Source organism: Trachurus japonicus, chromosome 1, assembly GCF_045865225.1.
Source record: "Trachurus japonicus isolate A0001 chromosome 1, Traja_1.0".
In the NCBI taxonomy this organism is placed as follows: domain Eukaryota; kingdom Metazoa; phylum Chordata; class Actinopteri; order Carangiformes; family Carangidae; genus Trachurus; species Trachurus japonicus.
In genome coordinates this window covers 36,125,115-36,152,756 of record NC_140907.1, presented here as the reverse complement: position 1 = coordinate 36,152,756, position 27,642 = coordinate 36,125,115, and the positions used below count along the sequence as shown (strand labels likewise).

At 43.1% G+C, this 27,642-nt stretch overlaps 1 protein-coding gene across 1 annotated transcript; it reads right to left on the bottom strand.

Moving 5' to 3' along the window:
* Positions 1 to 1,623: 1,623 nt before the first annotated feature.
* LOC146992442 (apoptosis-stimulating of p53 protein 2-like) lies at positions 1,624 to 27,636 on the bottom strand. The gene is made up of 18 exons (XM_085786471.1): positions 27,489 to 27,636; positions 25,840 to 25,941; positions 24,924 to 25,000; positions 24,639 to 24,722; positions 22,666 to 22,855; positions 19,365 to 19,603; positions 16,467 to 16,631; positions 15,115 to 15,340; positions 14,070 to 14,192; positions 12,857 to 12,948; positions 11,295 to 11,694; positions 10,042 to 10,264; positions 8,472 to 9,048; positions 6,886 to 7,023; positions 6,638 to 6,771; positions 5,554 to 5,720; positions 3,528 to 3,727; positions 1,624 to 2,610 (listed from the first exon to the last, which is right to left on the bottom strand). Exons 1-18 carry the CDS (start codon positions 27,634 to 27,636, stop codon positions 2,569 to 2,571), a joined length of 3,327 nt encoding a protein of 1,108 aa, XP_085642597.1. The 3' UTR covers positions 1,624 to 2,568.
* Between the last annotated feature and the right edge of the window lie 6 nt (positions 27,637 to 27,642).

Here is a 27,642-nt window from a genome sequence, read left to right as displayed (position 1 = left end):
TTTCTTTGGGTCTGTTCACAACACTGTATGTTGTAAATCTCTGGGCAGGGCTATTATGGGCTGGCGTTGCTAACGGGAGGAGTGCAGAAAGTCTTCTACTGCAATTAAAGTACTTAGGGGCTATTTGGAGATCATACAACCCCACTTTTAAAAAAATGCTACTATCCCTTTAAAGCCCCCGGCGGTTCGTTCACGCCGCCTGAAGCCTGAACCTCCAGTATCTTTACTCTGAGACTCTTTGCATCTTGGTTTTTCCGGTTTGTTCCGACCCTGTGTTCATGTTCGGTGACGATATATATAAAAGTTTGTAGGTTCGATGTAACTTGGCAGCTTTTCTTTCTTTTCTTTCTTGTTTTGTTTTGTTTTTGTTTTTCGCAGCGACTCATAACCTGCATGTTCTTTGACCGGCTTCTCTAAAATCTTGTCTCCAGTGACGTGTCGTTGATGCAGTTGTTTTCCGCCCCCCCCGTTTTGTTTTTCTGAGGTTCTGTGCAATTGTGAACTTAAAATATCGAATGTACTTTTTTTCCCCCCTGGATCCCGTGTAGCATTTGGATTTTTTGCTTACTTACTGTTCGGATGGAGTTACTGTCTGACTGACTTTGCACTTTTTTGCACCCCTGAGTCTGCATGTTTTGTCGGAGAGCTGAGTCAGCTGATTCTGCAGGACATGGACACCGAGGTCAGAGGTCAGAGGTCAAAGGGGGTGACGTGACCTCACACTTCAGCTGAACTTCAACGCCAGAACGGATTTATTCGCTTTGTTTCCTCTCCGACCGAGCTGATTAATAAACCATGATGGTGAAAACAACTCTTGTGTTTCTATTCTCACACAATGTTGAAGCAGAAAGGTTTGTTTTTTTGTTTTATTTTGAAAAATCCCTTCCTCCTTTTAAACGGATAGTTCAACATTTAGTCAAATTGTCCCATTGCCATAATAACTATAGTCATAGCAGTAGGTTCGTTACCTTTAATTGTCGGTGCAAGCTGTTTTTAGAACGGCGGAGCAGAGCCGTGAGCTGCTCAGAGCTACGCTACGGAGGCTCATTATGGGATTTCTTGGTTTCCCTCATCAAACTCATCAAAAACACAATCCAACAACTCCAAAACGCTCTGGTGGACAAGTTGTGACCTGCACATTCACCACGCTATGAGATAATAACACAACGTTACCAGACAGAGTTGTTTTAGAGGGAAATGCAGAGACTGCTTGATGAAAAACTGTCCCTGAAGGCAACGCGCATCAGCTGTTTTGCATGAATTTCCCTCTAAAACAACTCTGTCTGGTAACGTTGTGTTATTGTCTCATAGCGTGGTGAATGTGCAGGTCACAACTTGTCCACCAGAGCCTCGTGGAGTTGTTGGATTGTGTATTAGATGAGTTTGATGAGGGAAACCAAGAAATCCCATGAGCCTCCGTAGCGTAGCTCTGAGCAGCTCACGGCTCTGCTCCACCGCTCTAAAAATAGCTTGCACCGACAATTAAAGGTAACGAACCTACTGCTATGACTATAGGGATTATGGAAATGGCCAATTTGACTAAATGTTGAACTATTCCTTTAAGATGAGTTTAGCTTAGCATAGCACAAATACCTCTAAAAAGAACAAAAACACACACACCCACATTCCTGCATGTTTTGATTTATCAACAGCTGATTTAAGCTGATCAGGCTTTTATTTTGGAAAACGTAGCAATCTATTGGAAAATAATGAGTTTTGTAATAAGTTAAAACACAATCAAAAGCTTCTGGCTTTACATTAGAACAGAGTTGTAAATAGAAATGACTCAAAACAAACAACTTTGATAACAAAAGAGAATCATGGTCATGACCTTTCAAAATAAGAGCTTCAGTTTCATAACACTTGCATCCTGTGTTGGGTTTTTGGATGAAATGTGTGAAACAAACAGCAACGATTTCAGTCTGAAGCTCTGAGCTCGATTTAGGCAAACCTGCAAAACCCCAACAACAAACAATTTGTCAAAACGAGTCAATAAAATAAACGACTATTATTTTGGAAGCTCCAAAAAAACTGAAAAAAAAAAAGTACTTTTGAATCTTGTTCCCTTTGTTTATGATCATTCTTCGCCGAGTTCCTGTCATGTTCATGTCATTAACATGTTTCCAAGTTTTACTACAAGTTACTATTTTGTCAAGACAAAAAAAAAAACGAACATTTTTGGGACGTGTTTCCTCTCAGATGATGATAACTGTTGATTCTGCCAGATTATGGCTACAATGTTTTGGACGTTACAAAAAAAAGAATGATTGTACTTTATATTGAAAGATAAAGAGGCCGTGTGGTTCAGGTCCAGTCTCTTCTTTGCTGTCACTAATCAACAAAATAAAAAATGAAGAGGATTCATCGTCTCGTTTGACGCCTCAAGTCGTCGAACATCTGAAATGAGGACGCAAATGTTTGGACAAGTGAATGCGTCACTGTGACATTCTTTGTGCTGTTGTTGTAAAAAAAAAAAACAACCAGACGTCTAGAAAACATCCATCACTCTAAACAATCGACCGTCCGGAGGTTTACTCGTCTCCTCCCGGGAGAGATTCATCTGGCGGGTTAAGCCAGGCTCCTCTGCCGCGGCTTGATCCGCAGATACAGCTGGGAAATAAAAAAAAAGGGGGAAGAGTTTCTCATTAAAACACCATTAAGATAACATGAAACAGTGAAACTTCTTACATAAAGTCGTTGGGTAACAGGACTCTCAGAGCTGCTGTTAAAACCTGATTAAAAGAAAAGTGACGAGACGGGCTGATGCCGACAGGGTCGACGGTTCATTTCCCGGCAGCAGAGCTTGAGGAACAGAGTGGGACTTCGTTCTGAGTGCACCAAATTTATTCTACAATCCCACAAATGTCCAAAATCTCTCGTAGAAACGAGCCGGTGCAGGATTGTTGGTGCAGCAGAGAGTCCCTGGATTAAACTACTGTATGTGTCTTAGTGATAATTAAAAGGACGATGGATTAAAAGGTTTTCAGAGTGAATGAATCCGTCGGTTCGTTTTAAACTCAGCTGTCGAGACCGTTCGACGCTGCTCAGTGGCTCGAGTTCATCACTCAAAGGCCAGAGTTCAACGACGGACTTTGCCGTCACACCAGCTTCCTGTGAATTCAGCCTGAAAACATCTGTGCACTGCAAAAACTCAAAATCTTACCAAGAATATTTGTCTCATTTCTAGTCAAAATGTCATTTCTAGTCAAAACAAATCAAATTATACTCAAAATAAGACTCGTCTCATAAAAATTAGCTTGTTTTTAGACACTTTTTACTTCTTTCAAGCATATTTTCCCTTGAAATAAGTAGAAAAATCTGATAGTGGAGCAAGTTTTTCTTTCTTATTGTAAGCACAAAAATCTTGCTTTCACTGGCAGATTTTTAGTTTAAAACAAGTTATTTTAAGTGGAAAGAGATTAGTTTTGACTAGAAATGAGACATTTTGACAAGAAATAAGACAAATATTCTTGGAAAGATTTTGAGTTTTTGCAGTGTGTTGTCAACAGCTGGCAGCGGCGACTCACCCCGAGGAGGTTGCGGGGGATGTAGCCCTCGCGGTCGGCACACCTCGCCCACCACCACTCCGTCTCCACCTCGTCCTTCTGCCTCAGCACCGTCATGCAGTCGCCCTCGATGAAGCCCAGTTCGTCGTCGCTCTGAGGTTCGTAGTCCCACAGCGCGTACACCACGCCGCGGTTCATCACGCCCATCTTCTCCTGCACGCCTGTCCACACACAAACAAGGGAGGAGCCTTTTAAAATCTGGATCATCAAACATGAGTAGGTCAGACTGAGGCCAAGGACCCGGACAACCTGAGTAAGTATTCTAATCCCTATAGTCATAGCAGTAGGTTTGTTACCTTTAATTGTCGGTGCAAGCTGTTTTTAGAACGGCGGAGCAGAGCCGTGAGCTGCTCAGAGCTACGCTACGGAGGCTCGTGGGATTTCTTGGTTTCCCTCATCAAACTCATCAAATACACAATCCAACAACTCCACAACGCTCTGGTGGACAAGTTGTGACCTGCACGTTCACCACGCTATGAGATAATAACACAACGTTACCAGACAGAGTTGTTTTAGAGGGAAATACAGAGACTGCTTGATGAAAAACTGTCCCTGAAGGCAACGCGCATGCATGTTGCATGTATTTCCCTCTAAAACAACTCTGTCTGGTAACGTTGTGTTATTATCTCATAGCGTGGTGAATGTGCAGGTCACAACTTGTCCACCAGAGCGTTGTGGAGTTGTTGGATTGTGTATTTGATGAGTTTGATGATGGAAACCAAGAAATCCCATGAGCCTCCATATAGCGTAGCTCTGAGCAGCTCACGGCTCTGCTCCACCGTTCTAAAAATACTGTAGCTCACACCGACAATTAAAGGTAACGAACCTACTGCTATGACTATAGGGATTATGGCAATGGGCCAATTTGCCAAAATATTGAACTATCCGTTTAATCTCTCAAAACAGGAACCATGATTACATGAAGTGATGCTCGGCTGTAACATCCTAGACATGCACATGAAAGTCACAAAACTCTTCCCTTGGACCATCACCAACTTCTAGAATGATCCTTCAACAGACCGGTGGACATCCTCCAACAATAAAACACCTGAGATCCTTCAGACTTTCACACGGACGGTTGTTGTCAACTCAACAAGGCAATCGTTTGCATCTCACATGATCCCTGGTTGCTGCTGCTGAGTTTTTCCCTAAAGTTTCCGTCAAAACAAACTAAAGAGGTCATGAAATCTTCCTAAACATCCTCAAACTTCAACAAACTCTTCGAATGTCTTTTCTTTTTCCCTTAGTGGAACCTCCTTAAACCTACCCAACAAGGTTTCGGAGAACTATCATGAAAAGATCCCTCCCTGGGAAAGTCCTCAATCGTCTTATTCTTCACAGAACCTCTGAGACAGATGTCAAATGTGTGGAACCTCCTTACAACTTCATTAATCTGTGAGATCAACTAGAATCTGTGAAGAACTCAATCACACCTTCAGTCTTCCAAGTATCTTCTCTTCACTCGTGGCATCAATGAGCTTTTGAATCTTCTTGAAAATCTCAAATTTAGAAACTCGAAGGACCCATGGTACCAATGGATCATCTCAAATCTCTCAAAGGACAAAATCTCCTCAAGGAATCGTGGAACCTCTTAAGGCTTCCCATAATTTACCAACTCAAACTTCTTATTATCTCAGGAACCTTCTCGTGGACCCCTCACCCAAGGCAAGGCATGGCAAGGCGCAAGGCAATTTTATTTGTATAGCCCGTTTTTACAAACAGTTTGTCTCAAGGGCTTTACATGGCATCACAACAACATCCTCTGCCCTTAGACTCTCACATCGACTGAGGAAAAACTCCATGGAAAACCCTTTTAACAGGGAAAAATTGGAGAAACCTCAGGGTGAGCAACAGAGGAGGGATCTGTTATCTCTGATATCCCCTGTTTGACACCTGAGACCTTACTGAAGGATCTAAAGTCCAAACCCCGATCCCTGACCACCCCAACCCCAACTGATGGCCCACACAGCCCACCGCACCATCTTACCGTAGAGGAACTGGGAGCACTGGGCATAGCCTTCCTCCATCTCTTCACATTTGTCAGCAGCGGTCTGCATGTCGCTGTAGGTGGTGGCGAACACGGCCGCCCCCGACTCCACCAGGAACTTACAGACCTGAACGTTGTTACAGGAGGCGGCGCAGTGAAGGGGCGTCCTGGAGACGAAGGTAACAAGGTGACAAGGTTAAAGTTTTTTAGTTTTTGTTCTTAGTTGGAGAAACAAATCAATCAGAGCTTTGTCGGATTGATTAACAGGGATGATGTTGTCCTACGTGGCAGCTACAACCTTGATTGGGATAGTTGGGTAAAGTCAACTTAAAGAAAGACCAGACTCTTCAATTAAAGGTACATTGTGTAAGTTCTCCTGTTATCTATTCACGAAAATCGATTATTTGGTTCAAAAGTCTGTTTTTCATTAATCAGTAATCCCCCCCCATCAACAAAGTGAAGTGTTCCTTTCAGCTCTGAATTTGCCGTTCATATCATTCATATCTCCATGGAGCGGGTAAGCTCGGTGCTGCTGCCATGTGGTGTCGCCATGTTTTTACGTTCAGTGGCAGCGTGACGGTAGGAAACCACGGAAACTCAGCGGAGACACCGGAGCTGTCGGCTCAGGTGGAGGTGGCGTCTGTGAAAAGTCACCGCGGTAACGCAGTGAGGAGGAATGGAGCGTTACACTGATGCTGCATTCACCTGCAGTCGGGCAGACGGCCGTCGGTAACAAACCAGACGTCATTTTAGTCACAGAAGTCCAGAGAAAGCTGGTAAAACGTGGGTCGGGTAAACAACACGCCATGACAACATATTGTCACCTGTATTGTTTTGCCTCGTGCTGACGGACCACTTGTTTACATAGAGGCTTGTTTAAGCCGTTACCTGCAGTGGCTGTCGTCCGTCTGTCATCTAACCGATTTCACATGAATGCAGCATGAAAAATACGACTGAGTTGCTTGCGATATACAACCACAACGCTAGATGGGAGGAATTCTTACACAATGTACCTTTGTCATGCATGTCTTGGACCAAAATGTCAAATGTTAACTGCAACCACAATGATATTGTTGTGACTCACCAGCCATCGCTGTCAGCAGCATTGACGTTGACGCCATACTGGACCAGGAACTTTACAATTTCGGTGTGGCCAGCGCAGACGGCGTTGTGCAGCGCTGTGATGCCCTCGTCGTTCGGCATGCTGGGGTCTTCCACCTGCAGACACGTGGACATCTGTAGTTTCAGCTGCTGATTTCAACCCCTTTCGTACCAATGATTCATGTTCTAAACTTGTTCTAATATATCGTCTCGGACGGCGGCACAACTCACGTCGTAGATGACCCTCTGGACGAGGTCGTACTCGCCCTCCAGAGACGAGTCCAGCAGCAGCGCCAGAGGGTTGAACTTGACCCGCATGCTGTGGTTGATCCGGTCTGAGCCGACTTTACGGAGGATGGACCTCTTACCCTGAGAGAGAGAGAGACCAAGAGAACAGATCATAGAGGATCAGCCAAGTATCAGTCCGATCCCATCATGAGCCAGCAAAATGGGTCACAGTCACCCAAATTTCAAAATTGAGATTTTGGTATCAATGTGAAGAGGAGAAAATAAGCTTAAAAATGATACCCTAGTCAAAGTCATACATTGGACGGTTTTCAATAGAAGGCCATTTGAATTATGGTCTTCCACTCTCTTTTTCCAATTGAAAACCTGAGAAAAATTGCTTTTAAACAATATAGAACATCTCTGGCCAGCGGACTCTGGCATCTGTTCCTGTACCACGTGATTACACGGCACGCACCCCCTTGTTGTCAAAGAGGAAAGCAGAGAATCTAACAATTCACATGCTGTTTACAGCTCGTCTCTATCATAAACGGTTCGGAAGTTGTAATGTTTTGTAAAACATGTGCAAGTGTTCGGTTTAGCATCTGTTCCCGTACTAGTACTATGTGATTACACGGACCCCGTCCTTCGTTTTTGGTCACAAAAGCACCATTCAAGGACCCTCGTAAAGCGGAGAAGCTCACGATTCAGATGCAGTTTACAACTCGTCTCCATCATAAACGGTTCCAAAGTTATTTCATATTTTGTAAAACGTGTGCAAGCGTTGAATCCATGTATCGATGCTACGCCAGAGACGTCCTATGTTGTGGCTACGCTCGGTTTAGCATCTGTTTCCGTACTACGTGATTACACGTGGACCCCGTCCTTAGTTGTTCTAAAGGCACCATTCAAGGACGCTCGGAAAGCGGAGAATCCTGCGATTCAGATGCAGTTTACAGCTCGTCTCCATCATAAACGGTTCAGAAGTTGTTTAACGTTGTGCTCGTCTAGAGGGTTAAAAGTTGCAAGTCAACTTTAATCGTCGTTTACGTGCCTTTCCTCAATTCTCTGGACTATGAAACTTTGGGAGATTGTTTTTGAATGTCATTTCTTTGAAATTAGCAAAAAAAAATTGGGATTTTTTATTGGTTTTCCACATTATCAGTAGCCTGACAAGCCAGACTATATCACTAAAATGTCTAGTCTGGTAGACCTCGGCTCAATCCAGGGGGCGGGATGAAGGCTGTCTTTCAAACTGCCTCTGCACCAATAGGGTAGCGCTACGACCAATCAGAGCAAAGAGCAGGATGACGTTGCCTGACAAGCCAATTAAAATGTATGTCGTCATCGCGTTAAGCCCGCCCAACGACTCTCTAAACAGATAGAGCGCTGTGATTGGTCAACACAATCGGTGTTCGAGACTCAAAAAGTTCCTATGGCTCGTTTCTAGACCCACCTACGGAGCAAATATATTTGCTGCCGCTAGGGTGCAGCTAGATTTCTAGGCTACGTTATCAGCTAATTATCTAAAAATAGAACGTTGCGACTTCCGACTCATTTCTCCAAAGCGGGTCAGATATGGTAACACCCACCGGTGGCGCGGTGACCTGCCCTGTGACCTCTGGCGGCTGCATGTTGAGCGCTTCCTCCAACTGATCCACGTCGCCACAGCTGGGGTACGGCGGCGGCGGGTACGGCGGGAACTCCTCTGAAAAGCGACGATCCTGGTGGACCGAAGAGGACGGACACCCTTCATCCTCCTCCTCCTCCTCCTCCTCCTCCTCCTCCTTGGAGTGGCGGGAGGCGGGGTCGGGGATGGGCGAGCGCGGTGGCAACGGGGGCGGAGTCAGACGCTCCTCCGGGCTGTCGGTCAGCAGCCGGTCGTCGTCGTCGGCAACCCTCGATGCGACATCAGCACCACCACCACCGCCGCCGCCACCCATCCCTTCCTCGTGAGCCTCGGGCTGATGAATGTACGCCCCGGCTGGACCGACCGTCTCCATGGGGATGGTTTCCATGGCAGCCAGAGTGGTCTTCTGGTACAGCAGCTTCTGGATGTTGGGTCCGGCCGGGCCCTCGGGCTCCGTGATGGAGCTGCGCTTCTTCAGGGGCCGGGGGGCGTGGTGCAGCCGGCGGCGCAGCGCCTCCAGGTCGGCGTCGCTGGGGTTCCTGTGGATCGGATTGGATTGTACTTTATTGTCCCGAAGGGAAATTTGTTTTGGGCTCTGAGCCACTGCAATACACAAAACAATACATACCAGACATTCATACAAAGTACTTTCACACATTTAAAGCAGAAGTAAGCGATCCTGTCGTTTTGGCTAACTTCTTGTCAGCCGATGGAGTTAGCAGCCCCCGCCCTCGTCATGGATCTATTGGTCCTCGTCCCTACGTCACCACATTCATGTGCATCCATTGGCTGCACACACAGCCCTTCATGCCGTTCTCTCTCCTCATTGGATAAAGCTTGTAGGATACAAGAAAAGTTTTCTCCTGGGCTCAGAGCAGAGCAGAGGGACTGACAGACCCGTGTTTCGGTCCAAACACTCTATATAAGTGATTGCTGTCGGAAGATAGAACTATTTAAGACTTATATTAACACAAAAATATCGCTTACTTCTGCTTTAACACACATTTAACCCTCCTGTTGTCCTCCTGGGTCAAGGAAGGAAGGACAAAGGGAAAGAAGGAAGGAAGGAAGGACAAAGGGAAAGAAGGAAGGAAGGAAGGACAAAGGGAAAGATGGGAGGAAAGAAGGAAGGGGAAAATGAAGGAAAGATAGGCCTAGATGGAGGGAGGGAACAGATTGGGTCAAAAAGTAAGGACAAAGGGAAGGAAGGAAGGGGAAAAGGAAGGAAAGAAAGATGGAGGGAGGGAGGGAACAGATCAGGTCAATTGGGTCAAGAAGTAAGGACGAAGGAAGGAAAAGGGAAGGGAAAAGGAAGGAAGGAAGCAAAGAAAGATGGAGGGAGGGAACAGATTAGGTCAAGGAAGGAAGCAGAAGGATGGACGAAGGGAAATAAAGGAGGAAGGAAGGAAAGAAGGAAGGGAGAAAGGAAAGAAAGAAAGACGGAGGGATGGAGCAGATTAGGTCAAGGAAGATAATTCTGCTCCTCCCTCCCTATGGTTTTCATGGCGGTTTGAGCCGAGGCATTGCCATACCTGTGAGGGTTGGCGGCGGACAGGAAGGGGAGGAGCTTGGTGGGGCTGAGCGGGCGAGGGGTGGCGCGTTCGGCCGTCTCCCCGCCGACGGCCTCGCTGTTACCCAGGTAACTGTTGTCAGCCTCGCTCCCGTCGAACACGCAGCACCCAGAGTTCCCGGCGGTGTTGTCTGAGGCGGCGGACTGCTGCGCCCCGCTGGTGGACAGAATGGGTTTCCCGTACACTGTGACGGAGCAGAGACACAGAGATCAGCACAACACAACACAGACTCATCAGGGGAAGAAACAATAATAGGCGTTGTCCTCCACCTCAACACTAGGTGGCGATATGTGTCGTTTCAGCAAGTTAATACAGACTCCTTTCCTGTTGACTGTTCTGTCACCTGGTAAATAACTGGATATAAATAAGACGATTCGATACGTATCTCGATACATGTGGTACGATACGATTCAGGAACGATACATTTTAAAATGGAACGATACGATTCGATTCGATTCGATACGATTCAATTCAATTCAATATGACACAGTTCAATTCAAGGGGTTATGATGCAATGATAGTTCCTTGTTGAAAGTTTAAACCAATGTATAACTTTGTAATCGGGCCATCGGCCGGTTCAAGCCACTTTGAGACCGATTCATTAGTCCGTCTACCGATGCACTTGCCTCGTTTAAATCAAAATCGATTTTCCGATTCAAATCGGTTTTCGTTACACCCCTATAATTTAAGAGTTCTCAACTCCAGATCCCAATCGGACATTATACGGTCCGGGTTCGGGCTGAAAATATATACATAGGTACAAATGATTCATGTCGTTTCAGGCCACAGGCTTCCTTCCTTCCAATCGCATTATCTGGGTGATTTGGTCGGAAGCAGCAGCACACCAGACTTGACTCTAGGGATGGAGTGATTTTCGATCGGATCGTCTATTTTTTTAAGCTGACGTAACTGCGGCCGCTCTCTTAGACGATTAGATCGCCTATTGGTGATCGACAGTGACCACGATTGAATGATCTGAAGACAGGGCCGATTTCCCATCCCTACTTGACTCATTTAATCAACTGATCTCAGTCTTCAGACTCTTGATTGGTCAAACTGTGTTCTCTTGATTGGTTGGAACAAAAACCACTCGGCCCTTTGTGGAAGGCGTTTACATGAACTTTAGTCGTCCAGTTATAGTTGGATTAAGGCCGTAATTCGGTTATTTCAAATGTCATGTAAAGGTAGTGACTGTTGGCGGACAGTGGGCTCACCTCGGGGCTGACTGCGGGGCAGCGTGCCCCCGCCACCCTGGTAGCCCTTCCCCGGCGTCGCCTGCTGGGTGTACATGGAGTAGATGGACGAGGCCGCCACCGTCTGAGGCTTCTTCTTCAGCGCCGGAGGAGGCGGGCCGTCGGCGAGCTCGGGGGTGTACGGCCGGACGGCGGCGGCCGGGGGACTCTCCTGCTTGGTGGGCAGAGGGAGGGTGTTGCAGTGGCTGGAGAGGACGCCGGCCGCCCTGAGGTGGCCTCCCACCGGCCGCACCTTACCGGGGAAGGTCCCGGTGCTGTAGGGCGGCTTGGAGAAGGTCGGCGGGCCGGACGACGAGAACGGTTTGGGTTTACTGGGAATTGGAGGTGGCACCGCCGTCTTAGAGAGACCTTTACCTGAGGCCTGGAGGTGAAACAAAAATAAAGAGCGTTAGACTCAGTTCAGTTCAGGGACTTCCTGTTATGGCCGCAGTAATTTGGCTCAGAAAGTCAGAACTGTCCAGGTAAAAGGCGTCTCTAGGCAACTGAAACAAGGCAACTGGACTTGAAGATGTTTTGCCCTTTATTGAAATAGCTTCATCAGTTCGTTTAGCCAGTCTAGTCTGCACAAACTGATGGAGACACTTGGATAAGAGTCTTCAAGACCAAAACTACGTCCAGTTGACTTGATTCAAATGCCTAGAGATCTAAACCGTCCAAAACACTGGTGCAAGACCAACTATTCCAGAGTTAAAACTAATATCTGCAGGTTTTGCCAACTCTGCCGATATGTTAGAAGCAGAGATGAGACCAAATCACACATGTGCAAGTCTCAAGTCAGTCCCAAGTCCTTTTTTCTTGGGCAAGTCAAGTCTCCTTATTATTGCAATTTTACCTGCAGAGTCTGGAATTAATAAAGTGAAAAGAACTGTCAGTCAACATCATTGGCCAATGTATCCAACCTGTTTAAAAAGTATGACAATGAATTGGATTTACATTGTAATTACCGATATTCAGTAAAATACATGGAATCAAACATGGGCATGACTGATTGACAGGGTAGTGATCCAATCATGACAACGCCTTTCTCAGCCTGTGCTCAAAGTCAAAGTCAAAGTCAAAGTGTCTTTATTTGTCCCAAACAGGGAGAATTGGTTTGAGGCCAGGAAGATCCACACATTCAAACACATACACAAATAGACAACACCAGATAACATGTAACATATCATGGGCAGATTAAAAGGACCTACTGCAAATATCAGGTAATATTAGATATTAATTTAATATTTTATATTCAAACTGAACACATGAAATGAACAACACTCAAGTCAAGTCAAGTTCCGAGTCTTTAACGTCCAAGTCCGAGTCAAGTCTCAGGTCTTTTATTTTCGACTCGAGTCGACTCCAGTCCAAGTCACAATGACTCGAGGCCCCATCTGTGGTTAGAAGCCATTAAATGAGAGTTACTGTCCCAAAGGAGAAGAAGTCCTGGCTCAGCATTAAAGGTGATACCATATTATAGACCAGTTCCTTGAAAATATGAAATATTTAAGCTTTAGGTTTGTAGTTTGTAGTGACAGTGGTACCTGGTTGTCCCTGAGCAGGCTGTCTGTGGTGTGACTGGTCCGTGAGGGGACAGGGGGCGGGACGTCCTTCTGGTCTGAGAGGGTCTCGCCACCTTCAGGAGACAGAGCCAGAGTCAAAACACAGACGTCTTCCATGAAATATCATCTCCTGTCTCACAGACCAAACTTCTGACAACATCCTCAGGGTTCCCACTCTTTTCTTGAAATCGTTTTCCAGGACATTTTCAGCTGCTACAGTCTGACAGACATTAGTTTTTACACCGTACACTGATCCATCCGCTGTCCCATTCATGCTTTGGAGAAGTCTTCTTTTTGACAATGGTACCTTATTTTGTAAATGTAATCAGTTTGTTTCTATGTTTATTCCTCTCTCTCATTCTCTCTCCCAGAAATCTGATTTAAAGATGTGCAGTCTATGGCTCTAATGTATGAAATAATCTCTTAAATGGTTAGAAATTATGACAAATGTATCATAGAACAGCACAAACATGTTTAGTTTTTTTTGGAAACGAAATCCTTAGAAGGGTCTGAAAAAGTCAAAAAGGAGCTCTGGTAGCTGTGATAAATCATTTTCCAGGACAACGTTTGACTTTTTTTCTCATTTTCCATGTGTTTTTCATGACTGGAAAATTGGTGAACCATTTTCCAGGTTTTCCAGGTTTTCCAGGACATGTGGGAACCCTGATCCTGTCTCACCATCAAGGATTAAAGGGATAGTTCACCCAAAATTCAAATTTCACTCATTATCTACTCACCCTCATGTCGACTAAGAGCTGTGAGAATTTTCAGAGTCCTCTGTGCCTTCTCTGAGTTACGGGGGGGGGGGGGGGTCAGCGCAGCAGTATTTGTCCATATAATGGTTGTGAATGGATACCACTTTTCTTTGTCCAAAAAGACACACCAAAAAACATCCAAATACCTCCATGCTCGTCTCATGTTGGGGCTTCAATACAAGAGGGACATTACAGACGAGCACCATGGAGGTATTTGGATGTTTTTTGGTGTGTCTTTTTGGACGAAGAAAAGAAAAGTGAGCTCCGTTCTCAACCGTCATATGGACATGCAGTGCTGCACGGAGCCCCGCTGTAACTCAGAGAAGCCACGGAGGACTCTGAAACTTCTCCCAGCCCTTAGTCCACATGAGGGTGAGTAGATAATGAGTGAAATTTGAATTTTTTGGGTGAACTATCCCTTTAATGGTGCCCAAACCGACCTGCATTGCGGCTGCTGAGGCTGGACATGCGCGGCAGGGTGGAGGCGTGGCTGTATCCGCCACTGGATTCAGAAAAGGAGCTGCTCCAGTCGGGGAGTTTGGTCATTTTGGAGGCGTTGAAACCTGCAGAGACAAAAAGAAGAAGATGAAGGAGAAGTCCAAATGAAGCTGGTTCAGACGACGAGGACCAAAACCTCCGGATTCTGTCTACGAGTCCAAGGGGACGGAACTGTATAGACATATATTTTTTAGGGCTGTCAAACGATTAATTTTTCTAATCGCGATTAATCGCATTTTTTCCATAGTTCACTCGCGATTAATCTCTATTAAAAATATTATATATGGCGCTTTGGACTTTCAACACTCCAAAGTGTTATAATCTCTAGACAAACAACTTTTAGACCAGACCTAGCAGGCCTAGTACCTAATCATAACACATGATGCATGAAACTCACACAGAATTGAAACGAATTGCATCCAGTGGAAATTGCCCTTTACTTTGCTACACCTCTGCCTGGCCATGTGCATTTGTTGACAACAAAGCCGTCAAAAAAGCTGTGGATATATGTTAGACTGTGTATATTTGTGTAGCAACCAACTTGAAGGTGCCTTACCGCCACCTACTGGACTGGAGGTCCCACACTCCAGTCCTCCAGTCCAGCAGACAGAGGACAAAATGGGCCGCGATTAACCGCGATTAAAAAATTTAATCGCATTAATTTTTTTAATTAATCTCATCGCGATTAACGCGTTAACTCTGACAGCCCTAATATTTTTATATTTCAATGAATCATGTTAATTCCAGCGATATAGATTATGTATAGAATCATGTCTAACCCTGTAACTATGTAAATGTACTTTTCCTGTTATCTAATGGTCCTCTGTCTTTTTGGACTTTTTATGTTAATTTGTTGTATTGTTTTGGGGACTACGGATGTAATTTAGCACATGTGCTAAATCCGGTGTATTTACTGTGGGTACTCCAGCACTCACTGTCCGTTAATATGCATTGTCCTGACCAAATAAACAAATAAAGTAAAGTAACCTGAGGCTGGTTTGACGGGTCTGGGCGGCGGCTTCAGGGACGAGTCGGGCATGGGCAGCGTGGCCGTCCCGTCGGGGTAGGCCGGCTTCACCAGCACCTCCTGGCGGGCCGGCACCGGCGGGCCCTGGGAGCCCGTCGAGGAGGACGACGACTGGATGTACGGACCAACGGCCGCCACTCTGGAGCCCACGCCGCCGTGCTGCGGGGCCACGCCGTCAGAGGCCACCTGGACAGGAAACACTAAGATCAGAGACTGATGGAGCCAGGCAGCCTAAACCAGGCCAGATGCAAGCATGTGTCAAGATTCCTCATCACAGCAAAGACTCTCATTTTAAAAACATTGGAAATGCCCAACAAACCAACCATACATGCTACATTTAATTTAATTTAATTTAATTTAATTGTATTTTATTTTATTGTATTTTATTGTATTTTATTAATTTATTTTTGTCCCATTTTATTCTTATTTATTTATTTAATTTACTCCATTAGTCTGATGTCTGATGTCACTGACCATTTGCTTTTTTATTTTATTTTTTTGTCTGTTCGAGGGGATATGGGAGAAAATGTTTGTACATTTAATGTTGAGTTTGAAATACATTTGAAATTTCAATAAAAAATATTGTTAAAAAATTGGCTACACTGCATCTTCAGACTGTCCTCCACAAAAAATACCAGCCGGCGTTTTGATGGTTGAAAAATTGAGCCTACAAGTGCATGAAAACGTTTGACTATAAACAGTAGCCTACTGCCATACCAGCCAATTCTCTACATTTTCAACCTTCCTGAAAATAATTGACAATATTTTAGAGTCGTGGTCGTTCAAGTTTGGCAAGTAGGCTATCAGAATTTTATCTCAAAAACTGAATTTTTGCGAACATTTTGAATTCTTCTCTCATGGGGAACAACTGCAGTCAATGAAAGAGTGGCATTTTTAAACAGATTTTCTTTTATGAAGCAAAACACACAAATCACCAACATTTCAATGCTGTCAAGGTGTAATTAATGTATTACCAGATTTTTGTCTTGATAACAGAATTTTTGACATTTTGTCAATTTTTTAAATCTGCCTTGACAGCTGCTGTAACCATGGTGACGGGCTTAGTCCATGAGTTAGAGCCGGTTCTTGGTGTCAGAGGTTGTGAGTTCAAGCCTCAGCTGATGTTCTTGTTGTTTTCCTACAGTACAGTAATTCTGTCTCTTGTTGCTCAGAACTACATTTGTTTAAAATTGCCTCGACCACCACTACAGAGAAGCAGCAGCTTTAATTCAGGCAGCCTTCGGTGGTTTGTTTAACGTGGTTTTGTTTAACGTGGTTTTGTTTATCGTGGTTTTGTTTATCGTGCGCTCACCGGCAGGTTCTCCTTCTGCTGCAGCGCCGCCTTCTTCTTCCAGAGCCGCTGGCGGAGCTCGGCCAGCCGCCGGTCCATGGTGGCCACCTCCAGGTTCCTCTTGTTCAGGCTGTCTCTCTGCTGCTGCAGCCGCGCGCTCTGGTCCTGGTTCAGCTTGTTCCGCAGCTGCAAGAGGAAGAGGAGGAAGAGGAGGAAGAAGAGGAAGAAAAGGTGTTGAGGAGCAGACAACCGGTGAAGGAGCAGGAAATACTACAAAAGCTGTTAGCTAGTTAGCCTAGCCTAGCCTGCTACGTCCAGACTAGCCTGTTTTTAGCTAGTCCCAAATTCTGTTTTAATTTTTTGGGGATTCTGTTTTTTTATTAACCTTTTACTCTTATTTTACTACCAAAAGGAGTGTTTTTAATGTTAATGACTAAAATGTACATGAATTAAATAGAAATTATCTTAAATTTATTGAGGTAACAAACAGACAACACTTTCCCGCAATACTTTCAGAACAAGTACAGCATAATGCAACATAACACGGCACTATAAGCACTTTAAGTACCAACAAAATATTAATGCTCATGATGTTTTAAACCGGGGGTGTCAAACGTGCGGCCCGCGGGCCAAAACCGGCCCAGCAGAGGGTCCAATCCGGCACTCAGGATGAATCTGCCAAGTGTGAAAATTACCAAGAAAATTATCAAGAAATTTCAAGTTGTTCATAATATGTTTTGTAAAAGGACTGTAAACATCTTAATAATGTATTAAAACAAAGGGAGAAATTCAAAGTTCTTTTTATTTATAGGTTATCATGATTATTTTGCTGGTCCGGCCACAATTGCGATCAAATTGTGCTGTTTGTGGCCCCTGAACATGAATGAGTTTGACACCCCTGTTTCTAATAACATAAATTGTAAAATTGTGTTCAATTAGCTTTTTCTTTCTTCAACTTAAAAAAAACGGGACCAAACAACACTCAATTTCTGCGTTATACCAAAGTATTTATAAGAATCATCTTTTCCATAACCAGTACATTAAAGTGCAAAAAAAAACAAGGCAAAATGCAGCGAGTAGGCTACTTCCTGGGTGATGAAATTTAAGTTGACTTATTGTCGTAAAACAACAACGAAAAAATATTTTAAAGGAGCATTAACGCAAATTGGGGAAAGGAAAAATAAAACTGGCTAGCTCTACGTCGCGCACAACCACAACAACGGCAACAACAGCAACTGCAACTTCCTCCTACAAATGTATGATCGTTGGCGTGACGTGCAGACCGCAGTGGGACGACTCCTCAGTCCATGAGTTTCATGTCTCAGACCGGATCATGCAGCTGCAGACACACACACACTGTCTGTGTGATCACGTCTGGAGAGAAGCAGCCTCTTGCGGTTAATGTGCTGTTAAAATCATTTTGCGTTAACGCGTCAATAGCGCTGAGAGGACAGCTGAAGAAAGACACGGGACGTGGAGACAAAGTGTTCTACCGAGCGATTCAGTGACTGTAAGCAGCCTAACACACTGCTACATTACAATTTACTGTTGCATTTTTCCGATTCGGAGGTCGGATTTTCGAGTTCCGAGTGCAATCGAACGCAGCAGGCGCCGGGCCGGCTTGTGTCATAACAAAGACAAATTCTGCATTTGCCCCACGGACACTACACTGTCGGCTATTTTCTTTGTAAATTTAGTTGTGGCTCCCCCCGACCTATCTTTTGCATATTTCAGCTTATTTTATGCTATTATTGCTGTATTTGCGATAATGCTCCTTTAAACTAAGTCAGTCGAGTTTCTTAGTTCTTTGGTTGTAAAACCCAGACTTGCTTCCCTCGGTGCAATTTTCGCCAGACGTCTGTGGTGCATTGATTGATTTATTTAGCACAAGTTAAAAAAAAAACAGTGCAGGGAGGGAAAGAAGCTTGGAGGACTTGTACTGTACGAAGTTCCACTCCCATCATCTAAATAAGAATTACACAAAACTCAAGATAAACAATAAGACGTACGTTCCTTTTCCTCACGAAAACAACATTTAAATCAAATTATGTCAAACTCTGTGTTATCCCTCTATGGTACGCTGCATCATGATGCCAGTGGGGGAAAAAATGTTTGGAGTGTTTTTATGTCTCAAAATAGACTAAATAAACATAATCTAAAGACATTTTTAAAAATTATTTATTTTTGGAAGTTTTGGGGATTTGTTGACTGTAGGCAACATTGTACCATTACGGTTCATCATCTACTGTATTAGAAACACCAGTCTCTGTAGACTTTCACCTTCACTGGCCTCATCCTCATCCACATTCTCACTCTCATCTTCCTCATCATCATCATAATAGCCTGATGTTTACTTTACTGCATCCAAAATCACATTTATTAAGGATAAAAAACAAAATTATGATGAATTATATGTTTTTGAACATTATATTTACACCTAAACACACACTACCATAGTCTCATAATGCAATATTGATTCCATAATGGTCCACTGTGCAATTTTCTATACGTTGGTACGTTGTTGCTTTGGGGCAACAGGTGCATTTTAACAAGTTTCCATTATTTAATAAGTAAATAAATTGCATGGTACTATTAAAAATTAAACTTTACTAATCTATTAGAGTAAATATATTATTTTCCAGATGAAAAAGGGCCAGGAAGTTACTGTATGTTTTCAGACCGTTTTAGTGGAGCAAAAAGGCAAACCTGTTTCCTTTGAAAAAGTCTGCAAAAAAGGGTTTCAGTGGCTTCTTGAAAGTCATGTGATAAATTAAAGCATTGTTATTGGTTCTCTAAGGTCTCCTCTCTTTTTTAAAGTATTACAGGGATGAATTGTGGAGATGTGACAGGCCAAAAAGTGATAGATTCTGTTTTGATTTCTTTGGCCGACTCAGCGACTCGGTGATAACGTGATCTGACCTGCAGCTCCTTGTAGAGTCGCTCCAGCTCGGCCGTGGAGGAGGAGGAGGAGGAGCTGTGATGAAGGTGGTGATGATGATGTTGGGGGTGGTGATGATGAGGAGGAGGAAGAGGAGGCTCCGGCCTGTTGGTCCTCAGCACCTCCAGCTGGTCGCTCAGCTCCTCCACCCTCGTCACGGCAACCAGCAGCTCCCTCTGCTTCTGCTGGAACAGGCCGGTCATCTGCTCGATCTCCTCCACTGACACACACACACACACACACACACACACACACACACACACATAGTTCATCATCACGTTACATGAAGAAAGGAGTTAGTTAAAGGGACAGTTCAACATTTTGTCAAATTGGCCCATTGCCATAATCCCTATAGTCATAGCAGTAGGTTTGTTACCTTTAATTGTCGGTGCAAGATGTTTTTAGAACGGCGGAGCAGAGCCGTGAGCTGCTCAGAGCTACGCTACGGAGGCTCATTATGGGATTTCTTGGTTTCCCTCATCAAACTCATCAAATACACAATCCAACAACTCCACAACGCTCTGGTGGACAAGTTGTGAGCTGCACATTCACCACGCTTTAAGATAATAATTAGTTTAGTTTAGTTTATTTATTTATTTCATTCATTTATCGAGCATAAAAACAAATAATAAAATAAACAATGACAATACTGTACTCTTGAATGAAAGGGGGCAGAAAGAAGCAAACTTATATTGTCTACCCCTTGTTACAAAGAATTAATTCACAAATTAGATAACAGAACGTTACCACACAGAGTTGTTTTAGAGGGAAATTCATGCAAAACCGCTGATGTGCGTTGCCTTCAGGGTCGGTTTTTCATCAACAGTCTCTGTATTTCCCTCTAAAACAACTCTGTCTGGTAACGTTGTGTTATTATCTCATAGCGTGGTGAATGTGCAGGTCACAACTTGTCCACCAGAGCGTTGTGGAGTTGTTGGATTGTGTATTTGATGAGTTTGATGAGAGAAACGTAGAAATACTGAGCAGCTCACGGCTCTGCTCCGCCGTTCTAAAAACAGCTTGCACCGATAATTAAAGGTAATAAACCTACTCCTAAAACTATAGGGATTATGACAATAGGCGAATTGGCCAAAATGTTGAAATACCCCTTTAAATGAAAGAACAATCAATGTTTTTTCAAAATAAAATGAGCTCCTGTTCATTATGAAGTGTCACGTTCTGGTTTATTGAAGGAACATCAAGTTCCTGTGTGTATTTTTAGATTTTAATAATCAGCCTCACACACGTCTCTGCTGATGAAATATCAAACTGCTGCAGTGATGAGAATGAGGGGAATTTCAAAATAAAGGCGCGTCTTTAGTTGGAAATGTTGATAATATACAGTATATCGATGTCTGATTGATATTATCATTTTGGATCAATTGATCAGTGAACAACAGATGACTGAGACCCGAGAAAACAAGATTACAGGTCTGAGGCTACTGAACACACACACACACACTCACACTCACACACACACACACACACACACACACACAGATGTGAATACACAATGGATGAACTCGTCACAGTTACATTTAACAAACACAAGAAGCTTAATGTAAATCCTGTAATTTCCATAATGACGACCTCAAATCTATCTGATCTAATATCATCTAATCTGATCTGTAGTCCCATCTGCTCACACACACACACACACACACACACACACACACACACACACACACACATTGACTACTCCCTCTGTTATTATTGTGTCTCCAACACAATGAACCTTTAAAACCCAGAATCCCTGCCAGGTGACGACGTTTTGTCTTTTATTTCATGATTTGGTTGTTTTTAATCTTCGTGTCTCGTCCTTTTTGCTTTTTTATTTTAATTTAAATTTTTTACTTCTGTACAACATTTTGTTTTGAAAAGTACAAATAAAGTTTATTCACTGTGATGCGTTCACTGTCACTGAGAAGAACGGGAGGAAACAAAGAGCAACTGAAACTCGCAGGTTCCTTAAATGCATCATATCCACTAAAGAGCACAGTACGATGAACCAACTGTGAAACAAAGCAGAGCCGCGACAATGAATCGATTAATTGAACAATAATCAATTATTAAATTAATCGTCAACTATTCTGATAATCTAATAATCGGGTTGAGTCATTTTTTTAAGGAAAAAAAGTCAAAATTCTCTGATTCCAGCTTCTTAAATGTGAATATTTCTGGTTTCTTTGTTCCTTTATGACAATAAACTGAGTCTCTCTTTGGTTTGTGGACAAAACAAGACATTTGAGGACGTCATCAGGTGGACTTTTTTTATAACCAAATAGAAACTCCTTGTTGTCCCTTTAACTAATCAACATCATTTAACTAATTAATTAAGTGTTTTTAACTGTGTTTCTAATGAAACGTGTATCTTTTTACGGTGAACCAAATGGAATAAAAATTTACTGTATAGAGGGTATGCGTTTACATCACGTTGCCCTCGGCAACGCTCCGTTCGATCGGACTGAGTGGCAAAACAAACCTCCCTCAACATGCTGGCGGATAACGGTGGACTCATAAACTGGATAAAATATCGTATATCAAAACAAATTGATGTCAAAAGGAATCGACAACCAGCTCCCCAAAACTGTCTGCTCCACGGACACTGACAATCCTGTAACCATGGTAACACACAGTGTGACCGCGGCACCTGCAGAGTGACAGAGGCTCACTGTTACTGTGCAGAGGGACGAGATTACAGCTGTTACTGTCGTCCTGACACTGACTCCCGACACTAAAACACGAGCTGCTTTTATTCTGAAAAACTCTGACCAGTCAAACTGTAGGATGTGTTAGAGGACTAATTTAACTGTCTAAACATCAGAACTACGACACCTGAAACTGTAAACACAGCTGATCGATCGGAAAAAATGACCGCACCAGTGAATTTACTTTCCGTCATTGAGAACAGGTTGTTGAATGTAACTCGGTCAAAGTAAGACGTATCCTCTAGATTTCTAGCAGCTCTGTTAGGTCATGCTGCTGCTTTACCTGCTGGCAAAGCTAGACATGTCAGACTTGTGTGGGCTCGGAGGAAATCGCTTCGTTACTTGATCGTTTTTAAAAACTTTAGCGGCTCTGCCACTCGTCTTTTTGCCACTCAGTGGACGTTCCACAGCGACTTCAGAGTACCGTGACGTCATGTGCATACCCTCTATTGTATTGTATTGTATTGTACCGTATCGTATCGTACGGTATCGTATCGCATCGCATCGTATCGTATTGTATCATATTGTATCGTATTGTACTGTATCAGAGTAATGAAAGGAGGTGGCTACAGACCTAGTTTGCTGTTGCTGAGGCGTTTCTGCTCCACTTGACCCCTGAGGGCCCGGACACGGCGCAGCTTGGCCTCCTGGTTGTGAGCGTTTTCTCTGAGCTGCCGCAGCCGCTCCTGGTCCGACGCCTCCTGCTGCTGCTGCTGCTGCTGCTGCCGCGCGTCCTGCAGCTTCAGGTAGCGCAGACGCTGCTCCTGCTCACACATTACAACAACAACAAACAACTTTAATTATGAGGCAGTCTGTGCAGATAAAAAATAAAATAAGAAACAAACAGTGAAATCTTTTGCCCCTCTTCCTTTTCCTTTTCCTTCCTTTCTGGCGTTTACACTGTGAGCTCTTGAGTCTCACTGAGCTTCTGGTCTTGAATTGAATTTTTGAATTGAAATTTTGTTTATTTCGGTCATACAACACCAACATCAAAATTAACCATTCTGTGTGAACAGTTTAGCCAACACATATTATACACAATTGCAACCATACACACACACACACACACACACACAAAAAAAGAAAATATCGTACAGTGACCGAAAAGGGAATAGGCTGAAGCCCAAGGCTTATATTATATTTGCCTCCTTTACTCTCTATGAAATTAAATTACCTAGAATGTCAGCAGTCCAATATAATAAGATGAAAGTAATCATTACTGTATTTTATAATTTTTCATTATTTTACATTTCAAGGCTTTCTTAAAACTCAACAAAGAACTACATGTCTTCAACTCATCATTGAGCTTATTCCACATTTTAACTCCTAAGACCGAAACACATTTGTATTTTATATTAGTTCTGACTTTACACATTTCAAAAATCAATAACCCTCTTAAATTATAGTTTCCTTTTCTTAATTTAAATAACTGAAGGATACAAGCTGGAAGGCTATTGTTCTTTACTCGAAAAATTATTTCCATTAGGGTTAGGAACACAATATCTGAAAATTTTAATGCATTAGATCTTAAAAATAGTGGGTTGGTAGGTTCACAATAGCACTCGTTGTTTATTATTCTAATGACTCTTTTTTGAAGCTTGATTATAGGGTCTATGTTTGTTTTATAAACATTTCCCCAAACTTCAACGCAGTATGTCAAATATGGAAATCTTTACCATGTCTTTACCAGGAAGTCTTGCATTGACATGAAAATGACTGAAATGTCAATTAAACAGCATCAGAAAGGTCAGCCAAGCTATGGAAGGTGCTGGACAGAGTGTGGAAATGCCCAGACTGTCCCGTTATACAACCCTACTGGCGAGATGTCTTGGAGAAAATTAAATCAGTAGTAGTAGGCTTCGAGATTGAACATGATTTTTGCACAATTTATCTTGGTAATTTCTCCCCCACAAACAATGTCACTGATAAATATTTGATTAAAATAATGTTAGTAGCCAGTAAAAAAGCTATTACAAGAAGATGAGTGGCCCCTCGTCACAACAGGACACAGTTAACATTTACATTTTTGTTTGAGTAGCTACAGTGTCCCTTAATGTCATACTCAAGGTACTCTCTCTATGCTTATTGTACACCTAAATGAGAAGGAAAGACTGTGGGCAAATAGAACAAAAAGGACTGAAATGGCTACTAGCCCTGTCTCTTAAAATGTACACATCATTATGATTCATCTTCCTCCTGTCCATTTTATTTTCTCCATCTGTGCCTTTTCTTAATGTTCTTTTTTTTCTCTAATTTTTCCATATATAGGCCTACTGTAAAACCTCTTAAAAATAAAGTTTAAAAAAAAGAAAGAAAAGAAAATGACTGAAATGTCACAAACAAGTCAACTTTTATAGAGCTGAAGATGTTGAAGATTAATTACATTTTCTGACACATTTTAAGGCGGACATCTTGGAAGCTTCTTTGTTTTGTTTTTTCTCTTTTCTTTTCTCTTAAGGTCACACGCTACGCTAGCCATTCTTGAATGTTTGTGTTTGTTTAGTGTCTTATAAGCCCATCAATCAATCAATCAATCAATCAATGAACCTTGGAGGCCAGAAGCTGCTGCTGAGCGTTGATCTGCTGCTGCTGTCGGGTTGCCAGGTCCTGCAGCTCGCCCAGCGTCACGTCCTGAAACAAACACACACACACACACACACACACAGTCAGAGTCAGAGTTCACCTTCACGTCATGCAGCGCAGCCTTCACAGGGTTGGAAGGAGTTTAAAGCAACAAACACAAAACTTTCATTTCTATGGAGCTGCAGCTGAAGCTAGGCTAGCAGTGCTAAGCTACGCTAAGCTAAGCTAAGCTAAGCTAAGCTAACACACCCCGTTCTCCAGACTTCTCTCCACCGAGGTCTTCACCTGGTTCCTCTTCATCACCTGGTCCAAACCTCTGGATCCACCTGGACACACAAACAAACACGCCACAGTCAACAACGCCACTGATGCTTTTATTTTGAAGGGCTGATGGAGAATCTAAACTTCCTGCTGATTCATTTCTCCATTCAGAGAATCTGAATCTAGATATTCAATAAATGGAAAGATACTCCATGAGCGGCTGCTCCAATGATAGAAATGGTTTCACTTCCTGTCTCTCTAAATGGGCGTGGCCAACCGTCACCACCTCGTCTGTGAACGTGTGTGTGGATTTATACAATTTGTAGGTAGATGAAAGTGAGATATTTATATTTTCTTATGATAACATTAAATATTTACACTACTAACAATAATATTTAGCATGACAAAAATAATTTAAATCATTTTCACGGGAGTTTGCGGCCGTTTGTTTGACGTTGCCTAGGAGATCTGTGGCCAAATCTGGCGAGAGTGTGTCGTAGAGACAGAGACAGGTCTGGAACAAAGTGGATTTTCTCCTGATGTGTCCGTCTGAAAATCGCCATTTTCGTGTCAAACTGTTCAGAAGAGATGTGGCTTGTGAAAAATGAATCCAAAATTTACTTCAGTGACTGTGGGGCGAAAGGACAGACCATAATATGTGTTCACGTTCAATTTTCCCATTGGAATCAATACACTCCAAGCTGCCTCTGGTCTCCTAAAGGGGCGTGGCCGTGCAGAAGCCTAGTGACATCATACAGGAAGCTGACTCCTCATGGAAGGTCTTGGTTTATAAACCGTCTTTGTTTTAATCTAAACTTTTTTTTTTTTTTTGCTGTTTTTTAATTGTCTCCATTCACTCATGTAGAACTTTTCAAAATAAAAGCATTGTGCAGATGTTTCTCACCTGGAGCTCTCTGGTGGTGCAGCAGGTAGCGGACCTCGCCCCTCTGCTGCCCCCATCGCTGCAGCACCTCCATCATCCGCTCCCCGTCCCCGACCACGCGCTCTGATTGGTTGGAACAACACAACACAACACAACACAACACAACACAACACAACACAACACAACACAACACGCTCTGTCAGTTTTATTTGTTTTAGTCACGTTTATGCTCTTTTGTCTAGTCAAGTTTCAGTTGAATAAAAATCTGAGCATTAAAGTCTTATTTTTGTCAGAATAATCCATGACTATGTTCGTCTAGTTTTAGTCAATGAAAATTGTTCTTTAATCTCTTTTTTGTAATTTAATTCTATTTAACCCAGTCAATATAGGATAATTACAGAGTACAGAATAGACAAAACCTAATTTTTATTTTAGTCAAACCCATTTCACAATTCAAACTTGGTTATATTATTATTGTATTATTATTATCTTATAGATTCAAGAATATGGAAGATGCTCTGCTCAACATATTTATTTTACCAACCAAACATGTTAAGAGGTGCACACTAGGGATGTCACAATTATAGATTTTATTGGTACGATTATCACGATTATCATGCATTAATTAATGTCACAACACTATTAATGTGTAAAATCAAATATAGTCAAAATATTTACATTAAATGTCATCTGCGGTATACCAAGTGTTTAACTTTATTTTAATCGTGTTTTTTATTACAAATGACACGCTAACATTTAAATTCCTGTCGGTCAGCCGATACGGTTCCAACATAATCTTTTTTGGAAAGTGGTGGTATTTATGAATCTTTACGATTACTTAAAGCAGAAGTAAGCGGAATGTTTGTGTTAATATAAGTCTTAAATAGTTATATCTTTTCCGACAGCAATCACTTACATAGAGTGTTTGGTCTGAAACACGGGTCTGTCAGTCACTCTGCTCTGCTCTGAGCCGAGGAGAAAACTTTTATCGTATCCTACAAGTTTTATCCAATGAGGAGAGAGAACGGCATAAAGGGGCAGTCCTCTCTGTGTGTGCAGCCAAGGGATGCGTGTGAATGTGGTGACGTAGGGACGAGGGCCAATAGATCCATGACGAGGGCGGGGGCTGCTAACTCCATCGGCTGACAAGACGTTATGGTGCGTTCAAGGCAACCCGTAACTCGTGTTTTTCCCGACCTGTGAAGTCGTACCAGTTCGATCTGGTACGAGTTCACGGGTCAGAAGTTACGAGTGGCCGTTATAGTGACTTTCACAGGTAAAACAGGTCGGAAAAACACGAGTTGCGGGTTGCCTGGAACGCTACAAAGTCGTAAGTCGTATCTTACGGTTTCAAAAGCCTGCCTGGAACGCAGCATTAGCCAAAACGACCGGATCGCTTACTCCTGCTTTAATTGTGGCGTTTAACACCACGATTAATTGTGAAAACAAGTAAGTAATCGTGACATCCCTAGTACGCGCACATAAATTAAAATAAAATCAATAAATAAATAGCAACACATGACTGAAAATGCCAGAAAAAATGAATATATTCAAGTTTAACATAAAGAGAAATAAGGTACTTGAATGCTCGAGCTACAATAACATATAAAAAATTGCAAATAAAAAGTGCGTGTTGACGTTGCATCTGGTCTGGTCTGGGTCTGTCTCACCTGAGCCCCTCCAGGTCTCGGCCAGGTAGCAGTCGGCCTCCCCCGGCTCCTTGCAGAGCTCCACCACGTCTCTGCACAGCGTCTCCGGGGTGATGGGAACCTCGCTGACGTGCTGCTCGTTGTTGCTGAGGAACACGGTGAGGAACATCTGAGG

Coding starts and splice junctions, on each gene's coding strand:
- LOC146992442 (XM_085786471.1), bottom strand. CDS start 27,636: ATGTTCCTCACCGTGTTCCTCAGCAACAACGAGCAGCACGTCAGCGAG. Junction 7,024..8,471: donor GGCAGGTCACCGCGCCACCG/GTGGGTGTTACC, acceptor TCTCTCTCTCAG/GGTAAGAGGTCCATCCTCCG. Junction 6,772..6,885: donor TCCAGAGGGTCATCTACGAC/GTGAGTTGTGCC, acceptor ACGTGTCTGCAG/GTGGAAGACCCCAGCATGCC.